General features: G+C 51.2%; 1 protein-coding gene across 1 annotated transcript; it reads left to right on the top strand.

Annotated features, from left to right (window-relative positions):
* Positions 1–6413: 6413 nt before the first annotated feature.
* On the top strand, positions 6414–19581 carry CAV3 (caveolin 3). The gene is made up of 2 exons (XM_060163874.1): positions 6414–6625; positions 18824–19581. The coding sequence occupies exons 1-2, from the start codon at positions 6512–6514 to the stop codon at positions 19163–19165; spliced, it is 456 nt and encodes a 151-aa protein (XP_060019857.1). The 5' UTR covers positions 6414–6511; the 3' UTR covers positions 19166–19581.
* The last annotated feature ends 5743 nt before the right edge of the window (positions 19582–25324 follow it).

Raw genomic sequence — 25324 nt, 5'->3', positions numbered from 1 at the left:
TTTCATCCTCAGGCAGCTGCCCTTCTTATCTGCAAGCACCGTTTTAGCCCACATCATTTTAATACTGAACTCGGCCACTTCCTCCAAAGCCCACGATAACAGGCACGTTGGGACATGTGAGGCTTTATAAAGACAGTGAGGGGTCACAGGGGAAATCACACAGCCGCCAGCACTCACCCCCAAATCCCCACCACAGACCCCTTCTCTCCCCCAGTCTCTCTCCCTGGCCCCAGTCACCAGGGGGCCCCATGGCCGTGTCCTCTCCCTCCCCACTGCCAGACTGCTGGTTCTGAAACTGGGAACCACTGACCTCAGTGTTCATAGTAGCACTATTTACAACAGCCAAGGTATGGAAGCCACCTAAGTGTCCATCAACAGATGAATGGATGAAGAAGATGTGAGATATATATATATACACACACACACACACACACACACACACACACACACACACACACACACACATACATATACATACAATGGAATACTACTCAGCCATAAAAAAGAACAAACTTTTGCCATTTGCAGCAACACGGATAGACTTGGAGGGCATTATGCTAAGTGCAATAAGTCAGACAGAGAAAGACAAATACTGTATGATATCACTTGTTTGTGGAACCTAAAAAATACAACAAACTAGTGAATATAACAAAAAAGAAGCAGACTCACAGATACAGACAACAAACTAGTGGTTATGAGTGGGGAGCGGGGAGGGGCAGTATGAAGTGGGGGACTGAGAGGCACAAAATACTCGGTATAAGAGAGGCTTGAGGATATATTGTACATGGGGAATAGAGCCAATATTTTGTAATAACTGTAAATGGAAAGTAACCTTTAAAAATTGTATAAAAATTTAAAATAATAAAATAAAAAAGATTAAACGTATGTTAAAAAATAAAATAAAACTGGGAATCACTGAGAGAAGAGCTCTAAAAAATGACTGGTGCCAGGTTCTAACCTAGAGATACTGACATAACCGGTCTGGGTGTGGTCTGGGCATTGATTCTTCACAGCCCAGGAGGACTATAGCCCCAGACCGCGTCCACTCAGCCCCTCCTCACTTAGACTGAGCCATTCAGCTCCATCCTCAAGCTTGAAGACCCGCCTCCTCTGTGAGGCAGTGGGGCCCGTGAGCTCCAGTTTTCACAGTCCCCACCACCCCCTATCAAACCCCACACTGAAGCTGAGCTTCCCTTGGGTAATCATTAATGTTTGCCCCATTAGTTTCCCTACAGCTAAAAAAGAAAAGGGTGTGTTTCTTGTCCCCAGGTCTTATCAAAAGAGAGATGTCCACCAAAGCCCTGCATTTTTTCCACCTGGCCTGCTTTGCTCACTTCTCTTGAGGGCATTTAAGTCTGTGACCCTGGTGTTGTCCTCATTTCATCCTATTATTACCATTCCTATGTTCTAGGGGAGAAAACTAAGGCTCAGACTCACACAACTGGTAGATCCTCTCAGATCAACTTGACTCAGAAGCCCAGGATCTTAAGATCTACAGGATTCTGCCATCTCTGGATGAGCTGTCTTGGTACACCACCCTACTCTATCCCCAGAGAGCTCTGGCTGTTGGAAAGTCCCTCCTTATGTAGAGTCCCAAATCTGCTTTTCATCTGCAAATATTAACATGCATATAAAAAAAGAGGGACGGCAGGAGAGTCTCATATAAAAAAGAGGCAGGGAAGCAGAGTCTGGGAGCTAGATGCATTTTGGCTGACTGGTAGGTTCTGCTCAGCTTGGGGCCAGCTGAGCCTCTGCTGTCTGGAAAGACTGCCCTGGGCTGGGGGGCCCGGAATGCCCACAGAGCCAGCTGCTGAGGGCTCCAGAGGGATCTAGGTGCTCATACGCTAACAGGCGAGAAGGAAAGCGTTCCAGGAGACCAGAGTGTGGGGTTGGAGGGGGGCACTGGGTGGGGGCAGCACAGAGGGGAGGAGAGGGCCTGGCACACAGGCTCTGATTTGGAGCCAAGGTTGAAGGGATGCAGGGGCTCAAAATCAAGGAACACGTGGGCCTTCTAGAAGCTAGAAAAGGCAAAAAAAAAGGACATTCTCCCCTATGGCCTCCAAAAGGGATATTGGCCGGCTGACCCCTTGATTTTAGGAATTCTGACCCCCAGAACGGTAAGAGAGAAATTTCTGTGTTATTTTAAAATAAGTTGTGGTCATTTGTTACAGCAGCAAAAAGAAAGAAATACAGTTAAAGTTTCGGGTCCTTCCACCCCACTAGTTGCCTAGGGCTGCCGCAGCAAAGTACCACAAACAGAATGGCTTACGCAGCAGAAGTTTACTGTCTCACAGTTCTGGACTCTACAAGTCTGAGATCAATGTGCCTGCAAGGCCACACTCCCGCTGAGGGCACAGGGGAGGATCTGTTCCAGGCCACTCTCCCAGCTTCTGCTAGGTCCTTGGCTTGTAGCAACATAACTCGTAGCTTCACATCACATCCTCCCTGTGTGCACATCTGTTCCTGTGCCCATATTTCCTTTGTATGAGGACACAGTCCTTCAGGATGGGGGCCCACCCTAACGGGCTTATCTTACCCTGATCATCTGCAAAGACTATTTCTAAATAAGGTCACATTCACAGGTACTGGGGGTGATGCCTTCCACATCTTTCAGGGGGGGCACAGCTCAACCCATACACAATATTACTCCTAAAAGCTGCCCTGCTTTAAAAGAAAACCCGGGGCAGGAGGGCAATGATTCCTTCCCGGCGAAAACAAGCCGTCCTCACTTCCTCCAGCTGCTCTGCCGAGCCCACAGCAATGGCCCAGGAGCAGAGGCCGGATGCTCAGGTAGAGTGTCCACCCTCAGCTCCCTGCAAGTTCATCACACTCCGCGGGGTCTGCAGTGCTGCGGGGCCTCCCGCATCCCCTACCAGGCAGCAAACTCCTCCAGGCGGGGACCACGTGGATCCCCACCCCCCACAGCCTCCAGGACCCGCCGCCTGCTGCCACGTGCCGCTTTAGGCCGGACCCTGCATTGGTCACTGGCTTTTCGTGTCTACCTCTCACGGGAACTGTGCAGTCGGCTCCGGCTCCTGGGCTCTTCCCCGCTGCGTCCTCAGCACTGGCCATGAGCCAACACACCCAGTAAGCGTTTGCTGAGATAGCGGGTCACTCATCTGCGGTCACCATCCACTGGGCACAGCCACCCCAGCACCAAGTCGCTCCGTGTTGAACGAAGAAATGGCCCCAGGAAAGCTCCCCTAGATACAGAGGAGCTGAGCTGGCCCGGTTTTAAACGCTGTCCGTGAGGTGGGGGCATTCTCTGAATCACCAGGGCTTGCCATGCAGCTCGCTTCCCAAGCTCAGGTGGAAATTACGGCGGGGTGGATTCTTTCCGGAGCAGAGACCTGATCCTATAGGAGACAAAGCAGAGATGGGGCGAGCAGAGGGTCTCTCTCTCTCATCTTAGCCCCTCGTGATGTTCCAGATGGAAACATCTTCAGGGCATCCAGTCAATGGAACATCAGAGGGGCTCTGGACCAGCCACCACACAGCTCCAAGGCAGATGCAGAAATCCCTGCCTGCAGAATCCCCTCTGGACAGCAGGCCTCTCTATTAATGAAGCCACAAGGCCCAAGGCCGAAGCTCCGGCTGCTCTAGGGTATCAGGGCCTGCTCTGGGTCTGAAAGAAAACGGTGACTGCTGTTCCCACCACGTGCACGCAAACCCTCCCCCAGAGCCGCTCCACAGTGGTTTCTGAACAGCGCTGTCACTGCTGGTCCTTGAGGCCGGCAAAGGTTCATCTCTTTTCTCTCACCTGGAAGCCAGGTGGGCATCACCTGAGCAACGGCAGGGGCCAGTCTCCCTTATTTTGGTAACTACCCTTGCAAAGGAACAGGGCGGCTTATTTTTATAAATAAAGTTTCACACAAACATGCTCCTTGATTTACGTACTGTCTGTGGCTGCTTCCAGGCTTCGCATTGCAGAGCTGAATCAGTGTGACAGAGACTGTATGACCCACAGAGCCTGAAACCCGGGTCAACTTCCTGGAAGCGCAACCCACAGGACCCCAGCTTCGAAGATGCCACGAGCTCGGTTTAATGTTCCGCTGCCGCCACCTTGAAATTTGGAATCTCTTTTTAACGAGGGGCGCTGCATTTTTGTTTTTCACCGGATCCTGTAAATTCTGTAGCCAGTCCTGCCTAAGTGTTTACTAGCCGGCCCCGAAGTCTGCCCAGCTCTCTACTTTTCCAATCCTTGACTCCCTTTCACTCTCTGACTTAACAAGTCTGACCTCGCGAAGCTCAGCCCTTTCTGGAGCAGCCTATCAGCTGAGAGTCAGTTCTTCCTTAAGAGTAACCCTCCCAGCTATCACTATCAAGAGAGCCTACAACGAGCCAGGCACTGGGCTGAATGAAGCCAGAGTGCGACAGTGTGCCACTTATGTACCCGTCCTTGGGACCACCCAGAACAAGTCTCATTCCTTAAGTCTTCAGGGACTTAAGTAAAGTTCATCTGTTTCTCCCTGCTGAGCCTTCTCTTCTCCAATCCAAAATTGTTCTGTTTCTCATTAAGACATGTTTCAAGCTCTTACACCATCTTACTCACCCTCTCTAGATACCATCTAGTTTCCCAAGGCCCCAAACAAGGCTCCAAGTGTAGTCTGACCAGTGCAGAGTTTGGTAGCTTGGTCACCTCCATTATTCTAGATGATATATCTCTATTAATGCATCCTGAAATCACACTGCCCTTTTTGGAAATGATTCCAAAAAATCCCCAAGATCTCTGGTAGGAGAACAGCAGAACAGAAGGATGGAGGGCTGGTGCCTGATGACGTCATGCAGCCACCACCACAGTTCTGAACCACCTATTTGTGTTATGTGAGAGAGAAAAAAAAAAAAAAAGCCCCTACCTTGGACAAGCCACTACTATTTCACATCTTTATTATGAGTAGCCAAGTATAGTCACTGAAAGAGCCTTTATCACCTCCAGCTTTTCGATTAGTCTTCCTGCCTCAAACCTCACACAGCTCCAATCAAATCAGCTCCAATCAGCTTCCTCACATGCAAATCTACTGAAGACCCTCTGCTGTTTTGAAGTCTTCAATGGCTTCCCAGCACTTCTAGATACAATCTGTACTCTTTAGTATGACATTTGAGATCCTTCACACCCAGGCCAGAGTCAAGACTTCATCCCCTGCCTCACCCCAGACAACATGTGCTTGAGCCACTACACAATTCCTAGCATTCTGGCTCCTACCAGTCCTCTGACACCTGAAATGTTCCATGTGGTGAACTCCTGCTTGTCTTTCAACACCTTACTCTAAAGCTACCTCCTCCAGGAAGCCTTCCCTGATGTCCTCAGAGTAAGTCATTGCCTCCGACGGACTTCTCAGGCAAGTTCTTTGTAACATAACTCTGATGCAGCACTTGCCGCACAGTATTACAATTCCTTATTTTCTGACCATTCTGTCCCCCCAGGCTGTGGGCTCCCCAAGGCAGGGAGGGACCTAACCTGATGGGTCTGTTTGTCCCTAGCTGTTGGCAAATCCTAAAGAGATGAGTCTGTCAGTGATGAATGGATGTCAGGATGAATGGATGCACAGACCCTGGAGAATCAGAGTCAGACTCAGAGTCGTCACCCTTCATGCGGCGGGGGCCTTGGGTGATGGCTGACCTGGCAGAGGACGCAGGGAAACTAAGCAGATACCTAAGAGAGGGCAACCCCACCGATGCCCGTGCTGTGTCTGGGGCCCATGGATATCTGGGAAGCTGTCACTAAGCTGTCCCTGGGGACAGGGTGAAGGGTGGCAGAAACGTGGACTCCAGGTCCCCTCCACGTGGTATCAAAAGGCAGGGGAGGGTGGTCTGCGTCCGGTCTCAGCCCCAGACCTACCCCACACCACAGCCCATCAACCCCTCCGGGGAAAACCCTAGAAGTGGGAAAACCTCAGCCCTGCTTCAGGCCATCAAACAGCAAGGCAGGTACCAACTGCTCCAACGAGAATCCCCACCAGAGAGCATTTCCGTTCTGAAGCATTTTCTCCCACGAGCTCACCTCCTCCTTTCCACGAGGGTAGGCAGAGCCCCGATCGTTATTATTATGGCCCCATTTTACAGGTGGGGACATGATGGCCCGGAGAGGCGAGGTGTGCCCAAGCTCACACACCCAGCAAGAGGTTGAGCTGGGGGCTGAGCCCACCTCCTTCCCACAGGAGCCCAAACGCAAATACCAGGGTCCCACAGCAGCTGCCAACCGCGGGGGCACCAGGAGACACCAGGCCCTTGGCTCGCGCATGAGGCCCAGCGCCCGTGCAGCCCCCTTTAAGGAGCGCTGGGCCTTCCTGCAGGGCTCCAGTCTTAATTTTAGCTTGGAGGCCTGCCACCGGAGCCTTCAGCCAGCAGCAGGCTGAAGTTATGCGGGACAGCTGTCAGCCGGCACGCTGGGTGGGGCCTATTTAGCCACCAGCGGCACAAGTCTGGGGACACTGCTGTCCCTGCCCCAGGTCTTTTCAGCCCCGCTGGCCACACGGCTCCGATCTCCTCTCGCAGGTCACCCAGCTCCACGATGATGGCCGAGGAGCACACAGACCTGGAGGCCCAGATCGTCAAGGACATTCACTTCAAGGAGATCGACCTGGTGAACCGGGACCCCAAGAACATTAACGAGGACATAGTGAAGGTAGGTTCGAGGGCCTGCCCCGGCGCCCCCCACCTGGAGGGTGTCAGGTTGGGTGCTGGAAGGGGCAGGCTCTGCTCCCGCGCCATCGGCTTCCCTGAAAACAGACCTGTTCCTCTGTCTTCTCCAAATCCCACCCACCCCCACCCCCCCGTCCCGCAAACCAGCCTGTACCCCCAAAGAGCCTTTAGTGTCAACAAGAGCAAAGAATCAGCTGCACATACAGGACCATCGACCGGGGCGGGGCAGGCGAGTCGCAAAGGAAACTCTTTACAACTCTGTAGCTCTTCCCGTGTGCTCTTGGCCCTCGGCTGGGGACAGACGAGGCGGCCAAGTTGGGCCCTTTCCATGCCAGGGGCATTTTGCGGTCTCCACAGTGGGTGCGGGGTTAATCCCCAGAGGGCGGTTTCCAGCAGGGCTGCTGGCCCCTTGCAGGGGCCCCCGCTGCCCCAGGCTGGGGGGCTGTACCCAGCACTCATGCCTGCTCCTGGCACGTGCAGCATCCAGGCCAGGCCAGAGGCCGCTCAGAGGGCACCGGGACCCCTGAAAGGGAAGCTTGTATGAGGGTTACCCTGCCTTCAGGGAGTCTCCTTCACGGCCAGGCCTGAGTCGGGCCTCTTTCCTCACCCGATGCCATCAGCAGCCCGGATGCCTCCAGGGCCACCCCTCAGTCCAGCCTCCACCCGGTAGCCACAGGGATCTTACTACAGCAGAATTCCTGGGAGAAGGGTACCCACCAACCAGCATCAAAGTCACTGGAAGGGCCTTTAAAACGGCAGGTGCGGGGGCCTCCCGGGTGCTCTGCATACATCAGAACCACAGACCAGTGGTGTCCAGTAGAAATATAATGCGACCCCTTATACAATCACCCTATGTCATTTTAAGTTTTCCAGCAGCCATGACTTTAAAAAGGAAAAACAAACAGGTAAAATTAATTTTCAAGATATTTCTCATTTAAGCCAATATGTCCAAAATAGTATCATTTCAACGTGTAATCACTACAAAACAATTATTGGTGAACAATTGTATAATCTTTCTTCATCTTCAAAATCTAGTGTGTATCTGAGACGTGGGATGCATCTCAGTTCAGACTCCAAAGTTTTTATGAGAAACCCTCCTGTCTTTAGATTTCATATAATGAACAGTCGAAAACTGATTCACAAACCCAAATGGTGCCAAACATTCTTACAAGTTTCCCAATCACAGAATTAACTATCAGTTTTTACATTTTAATTAAAATTAAACACGATTTAGAATCCTTCAGTTGCACTAGCCACAGGTCAAGTGCTCGTACATAGCTCAAGGCCACTGGATTAGACAGCGGGGTTAAGGGCTTCTTCTAAAGGACAGCCCCGCGTGGCCACCTTCAGTGGGACACCTCCCATGCTTCATGAGTCTAACTTCCCCCCATGGCATTCGAACCCCAGCACATCTGGGCCCCACCTTCCCCTTCCACCTCCAGCTCCCATGCCTCCTGTGTCTTTGCCAGCAGCCCGCCTCCTCTCCTCCACGTGGTGGACGCCCACTCAGCCTTCGAGACCTGATTCAAATGTCACCTGCTCAGGAAGCCTCCCCCAACTCCTCCAAGCAACCAGGAGCTCCTTCCACTGTGCCCTCACCTCACTCAGGGCATTTCCCTGTAACAGCTCATATTATGCTATTATTGTATTTATAAATATCATCTGTGGTGCAGAGAGGGTCATCACAGCACAGTTGGGGAAGTGCGGCAAAATTAGGGAATGAACGCTCCGAACTGAAAAGCACCATACGCACGTCAAACAGTATTTGTCGTGGTTTGTGCAGTGGGATCTAGACGGAACGGTCCCCGACTTGACACTAACAGATGTGGTTTCAAATCCAGACTCCTCTACTTAAAAACAATGACACTGGACCCCCTGTAAAATGAGCATAATGTACTCCCCCAGGGTAAATGGATCTCAGAGCAGCGCCGTGCAATAGAAATAGACCAAGAGGACTGCATGAGATAAGAGGTTGGAAAGTGCCTACGAGAGTCCCTGGCACACAGCAAGGGTGTGCAGATGTGAGCTGATTAGGAGCCTGCAGGACAAGAGAGCTAAGCCAGGGCCGGCGTTGACACTCAGGCTCCCCTCTGGTGGGCCCTGGCGGCTGCGGGAATGCAAAAGAGGACCCTTAGGGAGCATGTGTTTTCTGAAGGATCCCGCAGCAGATGACAAGTGGAGAGGGGCTCTCGGGTCCCAGTGAGCCAGGAGGGAGCAGGCTCCAGGCTCGAGGCCCAGATTATAATCCAAGGCAGGGATGGGGGCGGCCACACGGATGCAGCTGCTTACGCAGCCTCCCAGGGGGCTGGGAGCTACCCTCTCCCGGCGGCCCTGAGCCCCAGAAAACCATGCCTCCAAGGTGAAGCAGGAGGCCCACAAATGTTCTTGTCGAGAGGAGATGATTATTTGGTGTATTTACTGGACATTCCCTGGTTTGGGAACTTATTTGACTTTTTCTTTCATTTTTAATGAGAGATGAAAACGTTTTGAAATTTAGAACAGGGATTCTAAAACTGAACCAGATAAATACCACAGACAGGTTCAAGAAGACTTCAGGTTGGTGTAATGGGATGTGAAAGAATGAAGAAAAGGAAGAAATGGGAGAGAGTGTGGCTGAAAGAGAGACGTCCATCTGAACAGGCTGGCCTTCGGGTCACTTGGATGTCTTTCATCGACCAGGGAAAGGACCGGGGGGTGGGGGGGAGGACAAGGGACCGAGAGGGTGAGGGGGACAGAGATGGAGAGAAAGAGAAACAAGGTCAGGCCAAGATGAAGGCTGGAAAGGCTCCCGTCGGGGTGGTGTCACATGTGGGAACAGGCTCCACGTGTGTGAGGATGACGCCGTAAGACGGTAGAATAAGACAGGCTACAGAGACCCAAGTCTAGTCCCAGCCCTGACTCTAGCTTGCTGTGTGACCCTGGGCAAATCCCTTTCCCTCTCTGGGCCTGAGTCCCTAGTGTAGACAGAGGCCGGGTGGAGAAAAGGGAGACCCGTCCCCTCCACCGCCAGCTGCTGAGGTTTCACACAGAAAAGACAAGGGTGAAGAGCAGGAGACGCACCCACCGGGCCCTTGGATTTGACCCTCAGCAGAAGGAGGTGCTCCCTCTGGATTTCTAGAGTCAAAACTTTCCCAAACTTCCCTGAGCAAGGCCTGGTGCTACCCTTGAACCCAGGCTGGAAAGTGAGTGCCAACAGCTGAGGGAGAGCTCCGCACAGCCTAGCAGTCTTGACTGTAATCTCCCAGCTCCGGGCTGGACCTGGGCAGAGGGGAGGCTCACCTCATTCCCTTCACCCCCACCATCACCACCATTCATGGAACATCGATTCCACGAGTCATTCCTGAGCGCCTGCTCCGTTTCAGGCACTGTGCTGTGGCAGAGGACGTGGCAATGAGCAATGAGACCCACTGCGTGTAGGGCCCATGCTAGGCTCTTGGGGGGCGGGAAAGGAGGCCAGCGGTCCCTGGCACTCCAGCTGGCCAGTGAGGACACCATTCCCTTCAGACCCAGATTGCAAAGCCTCCAGCCCCCTGCCTCGTGCATTCCTGCAGGCCCCCAGTCCCACCCCAAAGTCCACCAGTTATTTGTGAGAGGTCTCAGGGCTTTCTCATCAACACCCCTCCCCCTCCCCAACTCACACTTAGGCAGCCGGGCCCTAGAGCAGGGACATATGAACCCCTCGGCAGGCAGGTCCTTCAGCTTCTGGTTTCAACCACTCCCCTCAGGCACTCAGGGCCGGCCCTTCAACCAGGGCCGAGGGAGAGACCTGACCCCAGCCCATCACACTAGTTCTCACCTACCTCCAACCAACATCTGCCACAAGACCCTCCCCCTTCAGAAAAGCACACAGACAGCACCTTCTGCCTCTCAGCTTAGGCTAACAAACACCCAGAGGACCCAGTAACCCTCCTTCCCCCAAGGTCTCCAAACTCTGCTCCCACTGTGGGCCCATCTGGACACCCTGTTTCACAAAGATGAAACTGACCTGGTGCTTCCTCTTGAGAAGAATCCAACAGATTCCAAGAATCCAAGAATTCCAACAGACAGAGAAGATGAGACTAAAAACAATGAGAATGCACAGGAGGAGGTGATAAATGCCTTAAATCAGTGCCAGATGAAGGGTCACGGGAAGGAGGAAGACATCACTTTCATCTGGGAAAATCAGGCACCAGCTTCACGGAGAGGTGGTATCCAAGGTGCATAAATAATAAGGAAAATGTAAAATGTGGAAAGGGGGCATCAGGCTTTCCAAGAAGAGGGAACAAAATAAGCAAAGGCCACAACGTAGAGGAGAATGATGGGCAGAGTCAGAACATGTGAGGAACGGGTATTGCCACTCCCCTGCCTATGTCCGTGGCGGACATTACTAATGGATCACAGCACGTTTCCAGGAAGCCATGGACCATCAGCTAGGCTGAGTTGGCCCACAGGCGAAACCTCTTTGCTATGCTGTCTGCAGGCGAAAAATGGGACTAGGAGCATCTGAAAGGGAAGTTGTGGGAGAGGAGGCAGAAAGCGCAGGTTGAGGCTGAATTAGGAAAGGTCATGACCTGCCAGGCATACCACACTGGCAATTCCTTCATTTTGGAAAGTACCCCTGGCAAGTACCTCTAAGAAGGGCTATACCCTGGATTAACTCACACTGAGGTATTTACAACACAGTGTTGTAGGGACTCCTGTGTATCAACTAGAGTTTTTAAAAACATCCACTTTCTTGGGGAACTTGTGAAAATGCAGATTTCTGGGCCCTGCCACCAGAAATTTTATGAGGCAGGGCCAGTGAATGCTTTGTACTTTAAAGTACAAACAAGTTCCCTTTGTCCTATAGAAGATAAACCTGCAGTCCAGAGTTGTCACCAGTTTCCCCTAAAGACACAGCGTACCAGTTATCCACTGCTGTGTGACAATCACCCTAACACTCCATGCTTAAAGCACCAAGCCTTTGAGGCTCTCTCGGTTCTGTGGGCTGAGCAGCCTCAGCTGGGCAGCTCTGCTGGTCTCACTGGCGGCCTCTCATGCAGCTGCAGCAGCATCTCCTCTACAGCATTCTGGTGGTTAAAGCGAGTCACAGGGCAAGCCCAGACTCCCTATGGTCTGAGACTGTGTGCTGAGAGGCATGACCCATCTGGGGTCATCTTTGGAGACTAGCTAACTTCCCCCCAGAAGCTGGTGCACAGCTAACCTACAGCTCAACCCAGGGCCATTCCTACTACTCTCCAGTCCACCGCACCAGCCTTCCCGAAGGCAGAGACTAAGGGGGCAGGGAGGGGAGGGAAGAGACGGGCAAGGACAGGGCTCTGAGATCTGATGAGGGCTCCTCTGGTGGATCCCTCCTCTTCACACACCCCCTACCCCGGTCACCCTCTGTTATCTTGGTCTCTTCACAGTTCCTTTATATGAACCCAAGTGTCCTTACCTCCAGGCCAGGTGCCCCAGGCACCCCCTGTAGGATGCCCTGGACCCCAAGATCCCACTAATCCCTGGCCCCCCTCTTCCTGCCCTCAGAACCAGTCTGTGTTGCATTCTTGCCTCACCTCCTGCTGAGGTACCCGGTCCTGCGATGACCCTGATCAGGGAGACAGCAGGAGAAATTCAGGCTCAGGCTTTGATGTCAGGCCAGCGTGGGCTCCACCCCTGCTCGTCCCTTACAGGCTGGGCGAAATGCTGGATGTAAGACACATGGCCAGAAACAGACACCTACAAGGGCCAAATTGTGGGCGTTACTATGGTTATCCCAGATTGTATGGAATTCTATTTTTTAATTAATTTTTTTGGAGTACAGTTGATTTACAATGTTGTGTTCGTTTCCGGTGTACAGCAAAGTGAATCAGTTATACATATACATGTATCCACTCTTTTTTAGATTCTTTTCCCATATAGGTCATTATAGAGTATTGAGTAGAGTTCCCTGTGCTATACAGGAGGTCCTTATCAGTCATCTATTTTATATATAGTAGTGTGTATGTGTCAATCCCAACCTCCCAATTTATCCCTTGCCCACTTTCCCCCTTGGTAACCATAAGATTGTTTTCTACATCTGTGACTCTAGTTCTGTTTTGTAAATAGGTTCATTTGTGCCATTTTTTTACATTCCACATATAAGCGATATCATATGGTATTTGTCTTTCTGGGTCTGACTTACTTCCCTCAGTATGACAATCTCTAGGTCCATCCATGTTGCTGCAGATGGCATCGTTTTGTTCTTTTCTATGGCTGAGTGATATACCATTGTATCAGTATACAGGTACCATATCTTCTTTATCCATTCCTCTGTTGATTGGCATTTACGTTGCTTCCATGTCCTGGCTATTGTAAACAGTGTTTCAGTGAACACTGGGGTACATGTATCTTTTCAAATTATGGTTTTCTCCAGATATATGCCCAGGAGTGGGACTGCTGGATCATAAGGTAGCACTATTTTTAGTTTTTAAGGGACTACCATACTGTTCTCCATAGCGGCTGTTACCAATTCACATTCCCACCAGCAGGGTAGGAGGGTTCCCTTTTCTCCACACCCTCTCCAGCATTTATTGTTCGTAGACTTTTTGATGATGGCCATTTTGACTGGTGTGAGGTGACACGTCATTGTGCTTTTGATTTGCATTTCTCTGATAATTAGTGATGTTGAGCATCTTTTCACGTTATTGCCAATTATAACACGTGAAGCAGAGCTTTGCCGTTTCTCAGCTATGCTGCAGCTAAAGCTTTAACTTTACAGGCCAGTGCTTCTCAGGCTATCTGGGTGAAAGGTCAGTTTTATTATTATTATTCCAATCTGTTGTACACGAATCGTAAAAGTCAATAAAAATTAACTACTAGAGAGATGAACGGAAAAATAGGCATTGACAATGTAAGCTCCAATTTTTATTATTAGTAGAATCAACAGACATAAAATTATTGGCTCCCATCACTGTGACTATTTCCAAATGCCTACTCTCAACTTCTGTACTTGCCTTGTTGGGAAGGGGGCAGTGACTGTGGACCACTCTTTAAATAGCAAGGTAATAGGTGAGAAAACCAAGACCCAACAAAGCTAAGCCACTCCTTTGGGTCTTGACTCCGAAACTAACTCCGTGTCACTAGGGATGTTGGTCCAATCCTCTCGGCAGAGTTAAAACAAACAAAAAACTGAAAACAAACAAAAAACACAGGCCCAGAGAGGGCAAGTACCAGGTCTCAAATCACACAGTGATTCGCTGAACAAGTGGAAACTGGTCCCAGATATCTGTCCCCCTGCCAAGAGCCGTTCCCCCCACCCACAGAGCGCCTGTCTGAACTGCGCAGGGCCCTGGATGCCCAAGGCCTGAGTCACGCCGGAATGCGGGGGAGGCATTTTTGAAGTGGGTGTGGCGTCTGGCCTCCCCCTCAACCGCCGCCCCAGCTCTGCTGTCCTGCACCTTCCCCGCCCTCTTGGGGACGGCGGGAGCGGCGCGCTGGCCGGTTCCGATGAATCAACTGGCTCTCTTGCTGTTCCAAAAATAAATATGCCAGAGAAGGGGACACCAACCTTAACGAGCAGCCCCTTTCTCCCCTTCCCACAGCCAGCCCCGCCTCCTGAGGCTCCGCCCACGGCCCGAGCCCCCTGCCAGCAGCCATCTCCCCTCCACTTCCAGAAACGAATTAAGAAATGAAGTCACCGTGCGCCTCTGATACACTGGCGCGTCTGCCCAGGGCTGCCTGAGCCGGCCTTATAAATATCTCCCCAAACTAGTGCGGTGACCAGAGAGCGGTCTCAGTGCTCAGTCCTGATTAGGAACGGCCTCCTCCTCCCAGGACTACCTGTCCCTCTGAGAGCATATTTTCGCATTCACAGACAACGGAGCTGTTGCCCTGTGCACAGTGCCTAAGGCAATTACTTGAAATAATTCAAATGCCAGCAACAACAGCTTCTACCTTGTGCAAAAAAAAAAAAAAAAAAAAAAAAATCATTAACAGGCAGAGAGATCCTTGGGGGCAGGATTATTACCATAGCAGAAAAGGAGGGAAAAGAGGACCCCATGCATCTTACCTGCGCAGGTTGAGTACGCATGCACACACACACTTACGACCAGGTAGGTTGGAGAACGGTCGTATTTACGATCTGGGTGTCAGCAGCTTTTCTGAGATATATTTTCATAGGAACTTCAGAGCAATTGAACAAACGATTACTGTCACTGGGCAGCTACCGTGTATTGTACTAAGCATTGCCCAAGAGGAGGTGTGCCTAGCACAAGGCGGGTGCTTAATAAATAGTTGTTTGGATGGATGGTTGGATGGATATGAATTGGTGGATGATACGGATGGATGGATGGATAGATAGACAGGCTGATAAATAGGTAGACGGATATGAATGGATGGATGCATATGGATAGACTGATGGGTCCATGGGTGGATGGATAGGTGGGTGGATGGATGGGAGAATGGATAGATGGATGGGTAAATGAACAGATGGGGGGAAATGGATGGATGGAAAAGAAATTACTTCTGTTCTTCATAACAGAGTTGTAAGAAGTAGCAAACACATTTTACAGTTGAGGAAATGAAGCTCAAAGGGGTTATCTGCCAAGGTCACTCATCAATCAGATCAGCAGCTGCGCTGGTGTGCAAACCCACCTTTGGGACCCTAGCTTCCTGTTGAAGAAAGCGCTCTGTAACGGCCACCGGCAGCTAACAATTAGTGATCAGGGATTCTGTGCCAGGCCATGTTCTGAGTATTACATGTCGTATCTTATTCAATCCTCCGATAAACCTAATGAAATCAATCTAGGAAAATGAGGCATATGAAAGCTAAGACACTTGCTGAAGGTCACAGAGCCAATAAGAGGCAGAGCTGGACTCAAACCTCAGCACTGCGACTTCAGTCAAGGGCTCTTTTCCACTTTGCCGCCTCTTAGAGGCCAGACACAAATCATCAAACGTGTTGAATGGAGGAATAAGTGAACAAAGCAGGCTGGGCTGCCGAGGGGCAGGGGAATTGCTGCCTGCTTGGAGCAGAGTGGACGGCTGCGAAGAAGGGGCTGGGGGCCCTGCCCTGGGGCAGGTCTCTCTGGCCAACAAGGACCAGACCTCAGAGGGGACAGTCACCCTCCCTGAGAGCCAGCATCTGCCTCGGGGTCTGACCCTGGCTGGGGCCGCGTGAAGAGCTTAGATTAGAATCAGGACGCCCAGATGCACCTGTCTGCCCAGCTGGACGTGAGGAGGCAGGGCTGGGTCATCTGTGAGTGGGGAGACACGGTCCTAAGGAACAGTCACAGGAGGGGCAGTAGCAGCCCCAGGCGCTGAATGGGAGAGAGGAGGAAGGAGGGAGAGCCTGCTGGATAAAGGCGGGGAGCACGCCTCCACCCAAAGGCCTCCCTCTGCTACCCAAGTTCCTGGGGGCACACCAGGATCCAGAGCCCAGCCCGGGGGCTAGGAGGCATCAGGCACAGGCCGGACATGGCCATGAGAGGGGAGGGCGGGCTTCAGAGGTCAGAACACCTCAGTCGGCAGGATCCAGGCCCTGGGGGTTTGACTGAATCTCCACAATCATGGTGCATGTACCAGGTCAACGTTGGGATGGTCCCCCAGGGCCTATAGTCCCCAGCTTCTTGGATCTGCAAGCAACAGCAACTCTGGATTTCTGCCCATATAGACCAGATGTAGAAAGATGCCAGCCCTTTCCAGCCACTCTCCAAAGCCATGGGACGTTCCCCAAGCAACTTGGGCCTTCTTTTACAAACATCCAGCACACTACTCCTGCATCTCTTGCCTCCAAACCCCCAGCCCCCCAAACTCCCAGCCAGACACCACCTCCACCTCCAAGAAGGCCTCCAGGAAGCAGTGCCACCCTTTCCAAGGAGATGAGGACCATATTCATATTCCTCCTTCCAGCCCTTCCCTTCCATCCAGGGGCCATCGGAGAGGTTATGTGACCTCTGCTAAACCCCTGCAGAGAGAAAGCTGGAGGTTGAGATGTACGAGCGGGTCCCGGAAGGACCTCTGCCCACCCAAGTCAGCTTTTGAACATCGCCTGCAGCCTGAAATCTCACCCCGTGAACTTTGCTCCACAACAACGTACCATCCCCAGGGTGGGGCTGCATCCTCAGCTGTCTCCGGGGGGAACCCAGGGATCTGAGGCCTGGCACAGGAGCTCAGAATCCAGCCACACGAGAAAAACAGGTCTCAACACTGGACATACAACATGGTCATGTCCACTCCCCCCCACCAAAAGAGTCACACTGGAAAGAAAAACACCAAAGCAATAATAATTTTAGTACTAGAGAAATACAAATGGGAGATGCTTGTGTTTTGTTTTTGCTATTCCCTTAATTTTCTGCAATGTGGCTATGTTATAAGAAAAAGTAATTTTAATAATAACTTTAGGCATAGAGGGGATCCCCTTCCCCTCAAAAAGTAGGAAAACGGTTCACTTGGGAGTTGAAGTTTGAGCTCTGGCATCGCTGGTCCCCACTCCCCCCGCCAATTAGTCTGATCCATTCATGCATTCATTCAACCAACTACTATGAAAACAGCCCAGGAACACACTGCCCCCATGTTACAGACAAGACAGCTAAGGCTCAGTGCCACTAAATGAAATCACATATGAGAAAGTAGCTATGACGGTGCTTAGTGCACAGCAGGGATTAGCGAAAAGTTAAGTGACTTGGCTGAAAGCAATCTTTTGTATTTCTTCCGTCTTCCCAAATGGGGCCTCAGTCACCATTTCAGTGGGATGCGTGAGCAGGATTCTCGCAGCTGCAAAGGAGGGATGGGGTGGGCAGCGGCAGAGGAAGGTCTGAGGTCGCTGCAGGACCAGCGTGGGGAGAGCAAAGCCTGTGTCCTCCTCCACGGGTGCTGCGCTCAGACACCAGATGCCTCCACCAGCCAGGACGCCGCGGCCCTCACCTCACCACGTGCTGGATCCTAACACAGCTCTCAGGCCGCTGCACCTCCCTCTAAACACCTCCATGACCCCAAACCGGGCGGGATTCGGCGACGGCTCCCAACTCGCCCCCCACGTGCATCCTCACAGCTGCGGCAGCCAGAATGAGCCACTCAGAACTCGGATCAGAGATGCAGAGGACAGGCTGGTGGTTTCCAGAGGCGGGGAGAGGGGTGGTGGAATGGGTGAAGGGGCTCAACGGGTGCAAACTTCCAGTTATAAGATAAGTAAGTCCTGGGGATGTAAAGTAGAGCATGGTGACTACAGTTAACAATACTGTACGCAGCGTCTATTTAAAAGGTGCCAAGAGAGTAGTCCTAAAAGGTCTCATCACACACACCAATACGTAACTATGTGTGGCGACACACGTTAACTACACTCAGCGCAGTGATCATTTCCCAACATATACAAAATCAAATTATGCTGAACACCTGAAATGAATATAATGTTAGATGTCAATTATACCTCAGCTGAAAAAAAGCTCAGATCCAGCCGAGCCACACCCTGTGCAAAAGCCCTCAGTGGCTCTCATTGCACTCAAGCCCCCATGCGTGCCCCGCCTGGCCTCTCCAGCCTCCCTCCGGCCCGGGCCTGCGCTTGGCCTTCCAGAAGCACCTACATCTCCCCAGGAGCACACACTGTCTATCCCACTGGGTCGCAGCAGCTGGTGCCCCAAATGCTCTTTTCCAGCCCACAACTCCTTCCTCCCCCTGGCTACCTCTAGGTATCAGCTTAGCTAGATGTCACCTCCTCCGGGAAGCTTGACACCCAGGCTAAGTTAAATGTCACCCTGTGGGTGCACACGGCCTGTCCTTCCCTTACCGGAGCACTGGTCACTGTGGTGTAACTGCCTGCCGTAAGCTCCAGGAGGGCAGGAACCTTCGCCTGTTCATCATCCTATCGGCAGGCACCCGGTACATTTTTTCAGGATGACTGTCCAATTCCCTAGGATCGCAAAACAACAGAATTTCAGAGCCACGGCTCGTGGCCTGCCTCTAACTTAGTTTCTTTCAGTAAGTTACTCAACTCCTGGGGGCCTCTGATCCATCCATGAGAGAGAGAAGTGGACCGGCTCTTGTTCCTCTCTGCTCTGGGACAGCACCGGCATCACCTGGGACTTGTCAGAAATGCAGGATCTCAGGCCCCACCCTGGACTCACCGGGGTCAGAATCCCAGGGGGTGGGGCCCAGCCACCTGGTTTAACAAGCCCCCCAGGGGGTTCTGACGCTTGAGAAGTGGGTGGCTGCTGTGACTTGAGGGTTCCCCCTCCCACCCCTGCAGGTGGATTTCGAAGACGTGATCGCGGAGCCCGTGGGCACCTACAGTTTTGATGGCGTGTGGAAGGTGAGCTACACCACCTTCACCGTCTCCAAGTACTGGTGCTACCGCCTGCTGTCCACACTGCTGGGGGTCCCGCTGGCCCTGCTCTGGGGCTTCCTGTTCGCCTGCATCTCCTTCTGCCACATCTGGGCGGTGGTGCCCTGCATCAAGAGCTACCTGATCGAGATCCAGTGCATCAGCCACATCTACTCGCTCTGCATCCGCACCTTCTGCAACCCGCTCTTCGCTGCCCTGGGCCAGGTCTGCAGCAACATCAAGGTGATGCTGCGGAAAGAAGTATGAGGCCGGGTGGGCAGCAGGGGTGGCGGGGCAGGGGAGCCCCGCTGGGCTGGCCCCACCATCAGGCTCTGCGGGGCTGCCGGCAAGCTCTTTCTCCCTGGGGACCGCTGCTTCCCCCCCCCCCCCAAGACGGGAGCACACAGAGCAGGGAAGCCGGAGAGAAAAGACAGCCCGCCACGGAAGCGCAGTGGCCTTCCCTCCGCCCCCTGCCCCACCACAACACCCCCCATGACCGGGTGCCAGGAAGATCATTGGCTAAGAGGCAGCTACCGCAAATCTTTGCATTCACTTGTACTGTAACGGCACAATCCAGCCCTCAGCTCCCACCTGGACACACCCCTCCCCCCCAGGAAACCACCAGTGACTGCTGGCGTTAGCAGGGTGGCTCCAATAAAGGGTTTCCGGCTGCATCTGGGAAACGCTGTGTTTTGCATGTGTCCATAAGGTGGGTGCGCGTCCTGACCAGCTCCAGAAATGTATTTCTCTGCCCTGAGAAGCAGGAGGGGCAAGCTGGTCGGCCCTTCTCTTGGCCAAATGCAAGAACCAGATTTTGGTTTCTCTGGGAATTCTTGTTTGCTGGGTAAATATTCCTTGGGAGATTATTTCCTGTTGATTTCTGTTGCCCCTGGGCCAGCCAGTGGTCACCCACAGAAGAAAATGGCCGCTGGGTTAGAGCGGAAGGTGATACTCCCTGGGCACCACTGAGGGCAGGGCCTGGGTTCAAAGCGCCCCTTTGGCTCAGACACTGAGCCCCTGGTACTGCCTCTTGGCATGTACACCCTCAGCCCCACAGATGTGGTGATGGCATAAGGCCCTCTTCAAGCATATGTGGACTCACCATGGAAGTAAAATGGAAATAAACGGCAATGGAAAGGATATGTCCCACCTCCTGCCCACCTACACTCAGCAGCAACAAAACAACAACAAAACCCCCAGAAATCTTACATTCTTTAGGGATGCTTTTCCCAAGGGTGTTTCCAGAACTAAGTCCTCAGAAAAAGGAGGGGGGTGGCTTTTGCGCTTAAATTTGTTTGGAAAATGCTCCATATTCCTCTTAGAGATTTTTCAATAGACATTAGTACATTAAAGGCTCTGACAAGTCCCGCAGAAAAGAAAGCTGTTTAGGCCAATAGCCCCCAACCCTATATGACCCTTTTTTTTTCATGCAACACCCATTTAAGTCTCATAAAATTCAGGTTCCAAAACACTTGGCCTGTTTTCAGAGGCATCACCTCACTGGCAGCCGGCCATGCGCCCAAGGGTCCTGGGGCAATGAGGCAGAGGGAACGGCACATGAACCAGAGACAGGGCACAGGCAGCCTTGGTTCTGCCTCTCCACCTAGTTGCCTTCTCTGGCCTCAGTTTAATCCTGCATGAAACGATCTCTAATGTCCATTTTAGCTCTTTTTACCCATTTTCGTTTTTTCGAGTATTTTCGTATGACATTTTCACACAGCGAGGAATGTTGAAAAGGTTTGCCGTGAACACCTATCTACCCGCCATCTAGGCTCTACGATTCAGTTCCCTGCTCCTCCTTTGTTGCATCGCCATCCATCTATCATCCACCAATCTCACCTTTCTTTAGGCATTTTTAAATAAGCTGCAGATATTGGTATATTTTCCTCCTGAACACTTCATCATCATCCCTTACTTTTTGCAACCAAGGAAGTCACCGCCCAGAGAGGTCAGCAGACTTGCCAAAAGGTACACAGCTAGCCACATTCGTGCTGTGGTTCCAGCCCACTGCTCTCTGCTCTACCTGGGGCTCTTCACGTTCTCAAGTGGACGCAGAGCCCAGGCTCCTCCCGCTAACAGGTATAAGCCAACGCCGCTTACTCCCTTGCAAAGGGCCTCCCCATCAAACGTCTCTCACATTGTTAGGCCATCCGTTTCAGACTTGGAATCTTGGGTTACTTAGACTTTTGTTTTGTTTTGTTTTGTTTTGTTTGCGGTACACGGGCCTCTCACTGCTGTGGCCTCTCCCGTTGCGGAGCACAGGCTCCGGACGCGCAGGCTCAGTGGCCATGGCTCACGGGCGCAGCTGCTCCGCGGCACGTGGGATGTTCCCGGACCAGGGCACGAACCCGTGTCCCCTGCATCGGCAGGCAGACTCTCAACCACTGCGCCACCAGGGAAGCCCTACGCAGGCTTTTGACCATCGCCGCATTTGCTGTGACCTGACTTGACCCTGACGCCTATTTTTCAAGCTGGCTCTCCTTCTCTAAGGGCCAGGCGACGGCAGGTGCTCCATCCCCCGTGAAGCTCATGGGGCTGGAGAAAGGACACACATCCAGATGCATGTATGTCTGAGGTGTTGTTCCTTCTGGGGACCCCCGGCCCCAAGAAGTAGCTGGCAGGACAGCACGCTGGGGGCGTGATGAAAACGGGCCAGAGGAGGGGGTGGCATTCTGCTCTCTCTCATACGCGACGTCCGGCTCATCAGGGACTCTTGTTTAAGATGCAGGCTGTGATTCAGTAGTGGAGCCCAGGAACAAACACAAAACCACTTGTGATTCTGCAGGTGGCCCCCATATCCCACTGGAAGAAATATGCCTTAGGGTCCCTTCAAGGTGACAATCTAGCCCATTACGTCTGGAGTTAGACAGTGGCACACGGTGGGTGTGGCTACACCGTACAAGAGGTTTGTTCCTGGCTCTTAGCGCATCTTCCGACAGAACGCTGATAAATCAGAGTACCTGTGACCCAAGAGATTGGGACCAGGTCCCCTCCTGCCCCCACCCCCTACCTGCCACAGCTCAGATGCACCTGTGTCATAATCAGACAGATTTATGGCGATTCAAGGGAAGCCGGCAAAGAAATTCAAGTCTGTAAGCCACCAGATGTGGTCAGGTTAAAGAAAGAAGGCAAAGCAATCTATGGAAAAAAATATGTTTATTAAGTGCACCTTCTATAAAGCAGCCAATGAAGCAGGCATCTCATTACCGGGCACATCATTCACCAACGAGCACAGACAGCAGGCGCCACAGAAAGTCACCAACTAGAACAGAATCGAGGAATTCACATTCTGCGTTTAGGGGCATTTCATCGCAATTAAACACAAAAGGTCGAGCACTTTGAAACCAGGATCTTCTTACAAGGCAGCTTCCTGCAGTCATAACCCATAGACCCATCCCCCAAGGGAGACCAAATGGTGAGACAGACTTTTTTTCAGGGCCTAAAGAAATAAGGCTCTGAGTCCTCAACTGTTCGCATTTCACTTTTCAACATCAGAACGATGAAACGTTCCGGAAGAAAATCTGCACGCTCCAATTTATTGGCACCTCCAGGCATGTGTTAGGTTTGTAAACAGGCCTGAAACGGTGAGCAAAGGTGGCTGGAGGACCTTAGGAGTGGGGTCCAGAGGAGGACAGGAACGACCAAGCCCCAGGCAGCGTCCTGGACCCCTACTCTCCTTCTTCCAGACTTCGGTTGGGGAAGGAGCAAGCGATTGTGAAAATACTCTCCAGGACGAGACTGGGAGTGGACGGGCGTGTAGCCAGCGGCGCTGCTGGAATCAAATGTCACTGACTGGCTACAAAAGACTCCTGTGCCATAATGAGAGCCAAGGTCCCAACCAGAGCTTTCACGGGAGAAGAATGAGGAAGGTGTCCCAGTTGGTTCTGGTGCCCAAGAACCTTGCAACTCCTGGGTTCTCAGCAAGGTTGTGCCCGTGGTCAGAAAAATCTATTGAGTGGCTGTCTCCTTGATCCCCAGTGGCCTCTGGCGGCTGCTAGAATGGCAACTTTCCGGGGAACAGCAGAGAATGGGGCGTCTCTGGCTGGTGAGCAGAGAGGCTCAAATGCCAACAGACCCCACCACTGCTGCACTTGCACCCAGGGTGCCCAGTGTCCTGGATGTGGGCACGGAACCCCAAACCAGCACCCTGTTAGCTTCCAAAGAGCCAGGATTGGCTGGTGTTGACACTAAGCGCCCGTCACAGCAACACTGCACTGCCTCCGGGTTCAAAGATGACATCGTCCTCAGTCTCCAGTTATACTGAAGATCTTATCCTAAATGCTGGGGTTTCGAACACTGGCATTTCAGTGCACGCCTCTCTTCTCCCTGAACATCCAGACCCTGCTAGCTCGTTCTACTGTGTGCGTATGTGCACGTGTGTATACAATGCAGTGTGGAGGGAGAAGAGGAAAGTGTGTGTGGAGATCTGGGGCTTTGGGAAGTGCTCTTGCTGTGTCACAGTGAGTCCAAAAATATATATATGTGCAAATAAAAAAAGTGCCCCAGAGTGCCACTGAGCTGGCCAGTCCGAGTCGGAAAACCTCTGATCTATAACGGCCTGTATTTAACGACTAAAGGTGTTTCCTGGACACGGTCATGTTGTACCTCAAGGCTGAGAGGACATCTGACGACACGTTTACCGGGTATTATCACTGCTGGTACTTTTGCTGAAACCGGAAACACCATCTCTCGCAGGAAAACTGAGTAAGAAAACCATGGATTCTTCTGAAATGGTGAGTCAGTGAGAAACAAAAGTTCTGGGAGGTAAGAGATCCCAAGAAATGCATCCTTCAAGCTGGTTGCCTCTGAATTCAGCTCGTCAACATTATTTTAAGTATTTAATTCAGTGGCTTTTAGCATGTTCTCAAAATCATGCACATCACTAACCAAAGAAAATTTTCGTCACCACAAAGAAAGCCCATATGGCGCTCAGCGGTCACGCCCCACCCACCCCAGCCTCCAGCCCCTGGCAACCACTGTTGTATAATTTGTCTTGGTAATTTTGCCTATTCCGGGCATTTCATATAAATGGAATCATGGAGTATGTGGCTTTTCGCAAGGCTTCTTTCACTTAGCATGATGTTTTCAAGGTTCCTCCATGCTGGAGCCTGTGTCAGTACTTCCTTTCTTTCCATAGTTCAATAATGTGCCATTGCATAGATACACTACGTTTCTTTATCCATTCATCAGTTGGTAGGTATTTGGGTTATTTCCAGTTTTGGCTATTATGAATTATACTGCTATAAACATTTGTGAACAAGTTTCTGTGTGTATATATGCTTCCGTTTCTCTTGAGTAAATACCTAGGAGTAGCATTTCTGGCTCACATGGTAATTCTATGTTTAACTTTTTCAGGAGCTGCCAAACTGTTTTCCAAATTGGCCGCATCATTGTACCTTCCCACGAGCGATGGAGGAGACCTCCAGTTTCTCTCCATGCTCGCCAGCACCTATCATTGCCCATGATTAGAGCCATCTTAGAGGGTGTGCAGTGCTACTTCACTGTGGTTTTGATTTGCATTTCCCTCGTGAGTAATAATACTGAGCACTTTCTCACGTGCTTATGGGCCACTTATGTCTCTTCTTTGGAGAGATACGAAAATATGTCTATTCACTTGTTTGTTCAAATATGTTGCCCATTTTTTAAACTGGGTTATTTGGCTTTTCATTCTTAAATCGTAAGAGTTCTTGATGTATTCTAGATACAAGTATACGGCTTCCAAATATTTTCTTCCATTCCATGAGCTGTCATCACTTTCTCGACAGTGCCCTATGAAACACAAAAGTTTTGTGCCCCATTTTGATGAGGTCCAATTTATCTATTCTTCCTTTGACTTCTGTTTTGGGTGTCATTATCTAAGAAACCATGGCCTAACCCAAGGTCACAAATATTTAGCCCTATGTTGTCTTCTAAGACTTTTATAGTTTTAGCTCTTACATTTAGGTTGATGCATGTTGAGTTAATTTTTGTATATAGTATGAGGTAGAGGTCCAACCGCATTCTTTTACATGTGGATATCCAGCTGTCCAGGCGCCATTTATCGAAAAGACAATCTCCCCAATTTAATTCTCTTGTCACACTTGTCAAAAATCTTTTGGCCATAAACATAAGGGTTTATATCTGAACTCTCTATTCCATTAATTGCTCTATATATCTGTCTTTTTGTCTATATCACATTCTTTTGATTACTGTAGCTTTGTAATAAGTTTTGAACCAGAAAGGGTGAATCCATCAACTCTGTCCCTGTTTTTCAAGGTTTATTTGGCTATTCTATTATTTGTGCAATTTCCATGTGAATTTTAGGATCATCTTAGCAATTTGTGCAAAGAAGCCAGCTAGGATTTTGATAGGGATTACACTGAATCTATGAGATCAACTTGGAGAGAGTACTGTTATCTTAACAATATTTAAGTCTCTGAGCCATGA

Source organism: Lagenorhynchus albirostris, chromosome 10 (assembly GCF_949774975.1).
Source record: "Lagenorhynchus albirostris chromosome 10, mLagAlb1.1, whole genome shotgun sequence".
NCBI lineage: Eukaryota > Metazoa > Chordata > Mammalia > Artiodactyla > Delphinidae > Lagenorhynchus > Lagenorhynchus albirostris.
This window is presented reverse-complemented; position numbering and strand designations above follow the sequence as displayed.

What these genes read in the sequence shown, in the direction of transcription:
- CAV3 (XM_060163874.1), top strand. Translation starts at nt 6,512, where the DNA reads ATGATGGCCGAGGAGCACACAGACCTGGAGGCCCAGATCGTCAAGGAC. An exon ending in TTAACGAGGACATAGTGAAG is followed by an intron (nt 6,626 to 18,823) that starts GTAGGTTCGAGG and finishes CCACCCCTGCAG; the next exon opens with GTGGATTTCGAAGACGTGAT.